At 48.3% G+C, this 9,033-nt stretch overlaps 1 protein-coding gene across 1 annotated transcript in view; it reads right to left on the bottom strand.

Annotated features, from left to right (window-relative positions):
- Positions 1–9,033, bottom strand: part of LOC138765405 (thrombospondin-3-like) — a 60,355-nt gene that overhangs the window by 23,791 nt on the left and 27,531 nt on the right. Inside the window, 5 exon segments of the mRNA XM_069942447.1 lie at positions 3–222; positions 745–872; positions 6,624–6,683; positions 7,280–7,357; positions 8,594–8,734. Of these exon segments, the coding sequence (XP_069798548.1) occupies positions 3–222; positions 745–872; positions 6,624–6,683; positions 7,280–7,357; positions 8,594–8,734 (627 nt within the window).

Genomic DNA, 9,033 nt, shown 5'->3' with positions numbered 1-9,033 from the left:
GCCTTTAGAGCCTCGTAGAAACCCCTGAAGTCGCCAATGTCCGCGCTGAGCTGGGTTCGTTTGGCGAGGCTAGTCCACCACTCATTTTGGATCTCCCGGAGTTTGCGCTGAAGATGGCTGCATGCGCGACGGAATGCTTGTTTCTTCTTTGGACAGGACGGCTTTGTAAGGTGAGCCTGGTGGGCAGCTCGCTTCTTTGCCAGCAGCTCCTGGATTTCCTGGCTGTTTTCGTCAAACCAGTCCTTGTTTTTCCTGGAGGAGAAGCCCAGTACCTCTTCAGTGGATTGCAGTATGGTAGTCTTCAACTGATCCCAGAGGGTTTCAGGGGACGGGTCCGTGAGGCGGGTTGCATCGTCGAGCTTTGCTTTGAGGTTTGCCTGGAAGTTTCCTCTTGCTTCGTCTGACTGCAGGTTTCCAACATTGAACCTCTTTCTGGGGGCTTTACTGTTCCTGGGCTTTGGCTTGAAGTGAAGGTTGAGCTTGCAGCGAACCAGCCGGTGGTCAGTGTGGCATTCCGCGCTAGGCATGACCCTGGTGTGGAGCACATCTCGTTTGTCACTTTCTCGCACCAGGATGTAGTCCAGGAGGTGCCAGTGTTTGGATCGGGGATGCATCCAGGTGGTCTTAAGGCTGTCCCTCTGCTGAAAAAGGGTGTTGACAAGCCGCTGTTCTGCGCAGAGCTCCAACAGGAGGCGCCCATTGTCGTTGCACTTGCCGACGCCATGTTTGCCCAGGATTCCTGGCCAGGTTTCTGAGTCTTTGCCGACACGAGCGTTGAAGTCGCCCAGGATGACAACCTTGTCGGCTGTCGGGGTGCGTTGTATGAGGTTGCGCAGGTCGGTGTAGAACTTGTCCTTTTCTGCTGGTTCCGCCTGGAGGGTTGGAGCATAGACACTGATGAGGGTGATGCGACGCTTGTTTTGAAGGGGGAGTCGCATGGACATGATTCGGTCCGAGAGGCCTGTCGGAAGGTTTTCGAGTTTGGAGGCAATGAAGCTCTTGACCATGAAGCCTACGCCAGATAGGCGTCGTTCATCCGAAGGCTTGCCAGACCAGTAGAGTGTGTAGCCCGCGCCGCGTTCTTGGAGGCTGCCTACATCTGCCAGGCGGACTTCACTGAGAGCGGCTATGTTGATGTCAAGTCTGAGGAGTTCATGTGCGATGAGGGCAGACCGACGTTCAGGTCGGTGGCTGTCAGCCTTGTCTAGCATGGTTCTGATGTTCCAGCATGCTTGCTTGAGTTTGTGAGCATCTTTTGAGGGGGAGGACGTGGAGGGGGAGGACGTGGAGGGGGAGGACGTGGAGGGGGAGGACGTGGAGGGGGAGGACGTGGAGGGGGAGGACGTGGAGGGGGAGGACGTGGAGGGGGAGGACGTGGAGGGGGAGGACGTGGAGGGGGAGGACGTGGAGGGGGAGGACGTGGAGGGGGAGGACGTGGAGGGGGAGGACGTGGAGGGGGAGGACGTGGAGGGGGAGGACGTGGAGGGGGAGGACGTGGAGGGGGAGGACGTGGAGGGGGAGGACGTGGAGGGGGAGGACGTGGAGGGGGAGGACGTGGAGGGGGAGGACGTGGAGGGGGAGGACGTGGAGGGGGAGGACGTGGAGGGGGAGGACGTGGAGGGGGAGGACGTGGAGGGGGAGGACGTGGAGGGGGAGGACGTGGAGGGGGAGGACGTGGAGGGGGAGGACGTGGAGGGGGAGGACGTGGAGGGGGAGGACGTGGAGGGGGAGGACGTGGAGGGGGAGGACGTGGAGGGGGAGGACGTGGAGGGGGAGGACGTGGAGGGGGAGGACGTGGAGGGGGAGGACGTGGAGGGGGAGGACGTGGAGGGGGAGGACGTGGAGGGGGAGGACGTGGAGGGGGAGGACGTGGAGGGGGAGGACGTGGAGGGGGAGGACGTGGAGGGGGAGGACGTGGAGGGGGAGGACGTGGAGGGGGAGGACGTGGAGGGGGAGGACGTGGAGGGGGAGGACGTGGAGGGGGAGGACGTGGAGGGGGAGGACGTGGAGGGGGAGGACGTGGAGGGGGAGGACGTGGAGGGGGAGGACGTGGAGGGGGAGGACGTGGAGGGGGAGGACGTGGAGGGGGAGGACGTGGAGGGGGAGGGGGAGGGTGAGGGGGAGGGGGGGAGTGGGAGGGGGGGAGGGGGAGGGGGGGAGGGGGGAGGGGGAGGGGGGGAGGGGGGGGAGGGGGAGGGCGGGAGGGGGAGGGGGGGAGGGGAGGGGGAGGGGGAGGGGGAGGGGGGGAGGGGGAGGGGGGGAGGGGAGGGGAGGGGGGGAGGGGGAGGGGGGGAGGGGGGGGGGGAGGGGGAGGGGGGGGAGGGGGAGGAGGGGGGAGGGGGAGGAGGGGGGAGGGGGAGGAGGTGGAGGGGGAGGAGGTGGAGGGGGAGGAGGTGGAGGGGGAGGAGGTGGAGGGGGAGGAGGTGGAGGGGGAGGAGGTGGAGGGGGAGGAGGTGGAGGGGGAGGAGGTGGAGGGGGAGGACGTGGAGGGGGAGGACGTGGACCTGTCCTCGGGCCTGCGCAAAGGAGCTTTTAGGTGGAGTACAGTGTGCGCAGTACTGGCCCCACCCTTTACACCCATGGTTCGTGTGCCATGGCCAAGCAAGCTGGGATGTGGCAGCGAGGACGTGGCAGCAATAATTACAGTAATAACAAAGACAGGGAAAGATCCACTCGCACCAACGTCATATAGACCAATATCTTTACTTAACACAGATTATAAGATAATAGCTAAACTATTAGCAAACAGGTTAGCCGACTATGTACCAAAAATAGTAAATCTAGACTAAACTGGATTTATTAAAAAAAGACGAACCACAAACAATATTTGTAAATTTATTAACTTAATTCATGAAGTAGAAGGAAATAAAGCTCCAACAGTCGCGGTGGCTTTAGACGCAGAGAAGGCCTTTGACAGAGTAGAATGGAATTATTTATTCAAAGTACTACAAAAAAATCAGCTTACCAGAGAAATATATTAATTGGATTAAAGCATTATATAAGGGGCCATTAGCGAAAGTGACAGTAAATGGATATATATCAAAACAATTTAACTTAAGCAGATCAACAAGGCAGGGATGCCCACTATCGCCCTTATTGTTCGCGTTAGCCATAGAACAACTAGCAGAACTGATAAGAACAGAAAATAAAATAAAAGGGGTAAAAATAAAAGACAAGGAATATAAAATCAGTTTATTTGCAGATGACGTTATAGTATATTTAACAGAATCAGAAATATCAATAAAAGAATTACATAAGAAATTGAAGGAATATGGAGAAGTGTCGGGATACAAGATTAACGCAAATGAAAGTGAAGTAATGCCAATGAATAATGCGGATTTCTCAAAATTTAAGAAAGAATCACCATTCAGATGGCAAATGCAAGCAATGCGATACCTAGGTATACAAATAAATAAAAACCTCGGCCATCTATATAAACTCAATTATTATCCACTAATGAAAAAAATTACAAGACGACTTAGAGCATTGGAAAGACTTACCACTAACACTCTTCTCTCTTTGGCATGGCTTCGCGGACGAAGATTTATGGAGGGGGTAAAAAGTCCACGTCAGCTGCAGGCTCGTTTGTGGCTGACAAGTCCGATGCGGGACAGGCAGACACGATTGCAGTGGTTGCAAGGGAAAATTGGTTGGTTGGGGTTGGGTGTTGGGTTTTTCCTCCTTTGCCTTTTGTCAGTGAGGTGGTCTCTGCGGTCTTATTCAAAGGAGGTTGCTGCCCGCCAAACTGTGAGGCGCCAAGATGCACGGTTTGAGGCGTTATCAGCCCACTGGCGGTGGTCAATGTGGCAGGCACCAAGAGATTTCTTTAGGCAGTCCTTGTACCTTTTCTTTGGTGCACCTCTGTCACGGTGGCCAGTGGAGAGCTCGCCATATAATACGATCTTGGGAAGGCGATGGTCCTCCATTCTGGAGACGTGACCCATCCAGCGCAGCTGGATCTTCAGCAGCGTGGACTCGATGCTGTCGACCTCTGCCATCTCGAGTACTTCGACGTTAGGGGTGTAAGCGCTCCAATGGATGTTGAGGATGGAGCGGAGACAACGCTGGTGGAAGCGTTCTAGGAGCCGTAGGTGGTGCCGGTAGAGGACCCATGATTCGGAGCCGAACAGGAGTGTGGGTATGACAACGGCTCTGTATACGCTTATCTTTGTGAGGTTTTTCAGTTGGTTGTTTTTCCAGACTCTTTTGTGTAGTCTTCCAAAGGCGCTATTTGCCTTGGCGAGTCTGTTGTCTATCTCATTGTCGATCCTTGCATCTGATGAAATGGTGCAGCCGAGATAGGTAAACTGGTTGACCGTTTTGAGTTTTGTGTGCCCGATGGAGATGTGGGGGGGCTGGTAGTCATGGTGGGGAGCTGGCTGATGGAGGACCTCAGTTTTCTTCAGGCTGACTTCCAGGCCAAACATTTTGGCAGTTTCCGCAAAGCAGGACGTCAAGCGCTGAAGAGCTGGCTCTGAATGGGCAACTAAAGCGGCATCATCTGCAAAGAGTAGTTCACGGACAAGTTTCTCTTGTGTCTTGGTGTGAGCTTGCAGGCGCCTCAGATTGAAGAGACTGCCATCCGTGCGGTACCGGATGTAAACACCGTGAGCAGGAAAGGGCTTTGGCAAATACTAGAGCGCATCGGATGTCCCCCAAAGTTCCTCAACATGATTATCCAACTGCACGAAAACCAACAAGGTCGGGTCAGATACAGCAATGAGCTCTCTGAACCCTTCTCCATTAACAATGGCGTGAAGCAAGGCTGTGTTCTCGCACCAACCCTCTTTTCAATCTTCTTCAGCATGATGCTGAACCAAGCCATGAAAGACCACTAACACTAATAGAAAGGATAAACTGTATTAAAATGAACATTTTCCCAAGGATACAATACCTATTTCAGGCATTGCCAATACACTTGATGGAGAAATTCTTCAAGGAGTTAAAGAAAATAATAAGGAAATTTTTATGGAAAGGAGGGAAACAGAGGTTAGCACTAGATAAATTAACAGAATGGTATAAACAAGGAGGCTTACAACTGCCAAACTTTAAAAATTATTATAGAGCCGCACAATTAAAATACCTATCAGATTTTTATCAAACAAGGGAAAAGCCAGATTGGACTAGATTAGAACTAGATAAAATAGGGGAGAAGATACCCGAACATATATTATATAAATGGGAAAAAAAATTGGTACAACGTAGGAATTCTCCAGTATCACATCATCTGCTCAATATTTGGAAGAAGATTCATTTAGAAAGGAATAAAACAAATTACCAACTACCAAAACTAATACTGACGCAAAATCAGCTAATCCCTTTTACAATCGATAACCTTTCCTTTAGAGAATGGGAGAAAAAAGGGATCAAAAGAATAGAAAATTGCTTTTCAGGAAATAAATTATTATCCTTTGAACAAATGAAGGATAAATATAATATAATTCACGATACAGTGTTGGCATACTATCAACTGAAATCCTACTTGAAGGACAAATTGGCAAGCAGTCTGAGGTTACCAGAGGGAAGTAATTTTGAATATGTGATTACAGACACAATGATAATCAAAAAATTTATAACAAACATGTATATTAAACTACAAGAAAAGGAGAACGAGGAAACAAATAGTAAAACTAAACAAAAATGGGAACAAGATCTAAACATAAAGATAAAGAATGAAACATGGGAGAAGTTATGCTCAGGAACTATGAGAAATACAATAAATACGAGGTTAAGTATGATACAATATAACTGGATACACAGGCTATATATTACACCTCAAAAGTTAAATAAATGGGACCCAACAGATATTTTCACTGTAAAAAGGAAATGGGAACAAAAATTCATGCAATATGGACATGTGAGAAAGTGAAAAAATTTTGGGAAGATCTAAACCAGATATTAAATAAAATCACAAAAAGCCATATACCAAAAAACCCAGAGATCTTCCTCCTAAGTAACATAAAAAACAAAGAATTTGGACTTGATTTGGATAGTGCACAAAAAAGATTTGTTAGGATAGCCCTAGCTGTAGCAAAAAAATGTATTATGTCAGCCTGGAAATTAGAAGATAACTTGAGAATACAACAATGGTATATAGAAATGAATAAATGTATTCCATTAGAAAAAATAACATAATTTAAGAAATAATATTACAATATTTGAACAAATATGGGAGCCATACATGAAACACAATAGAGAAAACCTACCGGGGACATCTACCACCTAAAATGACAGAAGGAGAAGGGAATGAAAAGAATTGACTCAGTGGAAATTCTTGTTTGTTTTTATGGAGTGACAACATTGTTTGACGGGTTTAATGTATCTTAGATTCTGAACTTTAAATGAATGGGAGGGGAGGTAGGGAGGATGGGATGGGAAGGGGGGGGGGGAGAAAACGACACTATATATTTGAAAAGGAAAATGTATGTATCTTGATCAATGTGGTTTATAGTGTGAAAAATAAAAATTTAAAAAAAATAAATTAAAGTTTGATTCTGATTTTGTGTTTGAAGATAATTAAAAGCAACTTTTGTTGAAGTTACCATTTGTCTTGGTCAGTTTCTATTGCTGCTGAGTTTTGGGGTTCTCTGGGCTCTTAATAGAACTATTGTTTGTTGTGTTACCATAGTGACTATGATGTAATATGTCATAATATCCGCCCAGGCTAATGGCTTGCTCTCATTCTACAAGATGTGAAGGAAGTGTGAGCATGAGAAATGTTTCTTTAAATTTTGTATCTATATATATTTGTTTTTATTGCAGTCTTTAGCTATTGCTTTTGTTATGACAACTTTTCAGTAATTAGGGTCTAAAGGACTATCTTTACATAGTAAATGCTCTATTCACTGTTATGAAAGTCTTGTGGTGAAGCTAAGCATAATATTTATCTTTACATAATGGTTATATTTACCATGAATTAAAACTACATTAAGTAACAGCCACAGAGTTTAATTTATTGGATTAAAGATATCGAAATTTGGGATATCGCAGCTCACGCTTTGGAAGATGATACTTTGAAATTAGGCTATTAGAATAAGGAAAGTGTCTTCTACAGTAACTGATAAACTTTTCAAGTTTATGGGGTACTTGAATTGTTTTGATCATTTCTAAGATCATTTAGATCAGTTGTTCTCAACCTTTTTCGTTCTACTCACATCCCACTTTAAGTAATCCCCATGCCATTGGTATTCTGTGATTAGTAAGGGATTGTTTAAGGTGGGATGTGAGTGGAAAGAAAAAGGCCTGGAAGGGAATGGGGTGGGGGGGGGGGGGCACTCACCACGGTGTTGGTGCAGATCGAGTTGGTGGTGCAGCCTCCATTGTTCCCATCGTTGCACTCATCGACGTCCAAGCAGACCTGGGTGGGACAGAAGGACAGAGTTAGAGAGCACTTGCCATTGCAGAGAGTTGTGGTACCATGGTGAGCACCCCTGCCTTCCACATGGGATCAAAGGGGCAATAAATAGGTGGGGGAATGCTGTTCCGTTTCTCCACTGCAGCAACTTCAGACCTGCCCAGCAGGGCATTGCCTGCTGCTGCACAGTACCTGTTAGAGGGGATTCCACCCAAGGGCCTGTGCTTTGGCTGTGAGCAATTCGGATCGGGAGCTTTTGGAAGCTCGGTCTGTGATTTCCCTGGGCTGTGTGTGATGGCACAACCCAGCGCTCTACAAAGATGGAACCCCTTTTCATGGATAGTGTCCAAGCTCCTTGACACGAGTTTTTGGGTGAGCACGCGTGTATGTTCTGTGAAGTCTATTCATGTGTGTGCACGGGTCGATGTACGTGCACGCAGGCGCACATGCATGCATATATGTGCGTGTGTGTCTGCAGAACCGGATTAAGGCCAACTGATGCCCTAACAATGGTTTCCCCTCAACCCTTCCATTGTCCAACGACAAGACATTAAGACTCAATAAGTGCTGAATGTGAAATAATAGATTAAAAATTCAGTTTTCTTCCAGGCTGAACCCCACCACTCTATTAAATATAACCTGTATATATACATATGTAGTTTTTTTTTCATTTTTTATGGGGCTCCCTTTATATGGGGCCCGAGTTAAGCTGCACCCTGGTAAATCCAGCACTGGAAAATCTGTGGTGTCCCTTTCCCTCAGGCCCTAAACACCTCCTTATTTTGCTTAATGGTTCATCTAGGCGTGCGTGTGTCTGTGCGTGCGTGCACTTCTTGCGTGTAGGTGCAGATTTGTGTGGCCGCACATGTGTGAATGTGCCTGCCTGCATGTGGAAGTGTGTATGTGTGTAAAAGCACACGTGTGTGCTCACATACGGGCGTCGAGGGTGTGTTGGTGCCACGGGAGGTGACTCTGTCCCTTTCCTTTCCAAGTTTAATCCACCGATTCCTCTTCTCACCTTTTCCTAGTATGGTCCCCACCTCCAAGGTGATCACCGTCTGGAGACGGTTTACAGAACCCACCCCCCACACCCCCGCCTCCAGCAGTCTTGACCCGACAGCCCTGCGCAGCTCGATCAGCCTGAACGCAGGCGGCATATCTCCGCACCATCCTCCTGCGGTCCCTGCGTTGGGCTGATGTCACTACACCGCCTCCCCCTCCCCAGCACCAGCCACTCACTTGTTTCAGGGTCTTTGCGATGTCTATGCCCACACCAGCCACGGCAGTTCCTCTGTACCCATGGGGACACTCCTCACACCGGAATCCAGGGACTGTGTTGGTACACTTGGATCCGGAAAAGCAGGGATCACCATAAGAGCACTGAGATAGAAAATTAGAATCAGCAGGGCAACACGCCATCTGAGCCCACAAGAGCAGAAATAGGCCATTCAGGCCATCGTCTGCCCCACCATTTAATCACAACCTAATCCAAGTCAAGTCATACTTACTGTCATCTGATTGTACAAGTGCAACCCGATGAAACAGTGTTCTCCTGTCCTCAGTGTAAAACACACAGACACACACCCAGACATAACACACATACAGATGCAGGACAAGTATTTCAACAGTACATATAAATAAATAAATATTGCTTTGTACAAATGAGCAATTCTTTTGGT

The sequence above is a fragment of the Narcine bancroftii genome, chromosome 5 (assembly GCF_036971445.1).
Source record: "Narcine bancroftii isolate sNarBan1 chromosome 5, sNarBan1.hap1, whole genome shotgun sequence".
Classification (NCBI taxonomy): domain Eukaryota; kingdom Metazoa; phylum Chordata; class Chondrichthyes; order Torpediniformes; family Narcinidae; genus Narcine; species Narcine bancroftii.
Note: the sequence above shows the minus strand (reverse complement) of the source record. Positions and strands in the feature narration are given on the sequence as shown.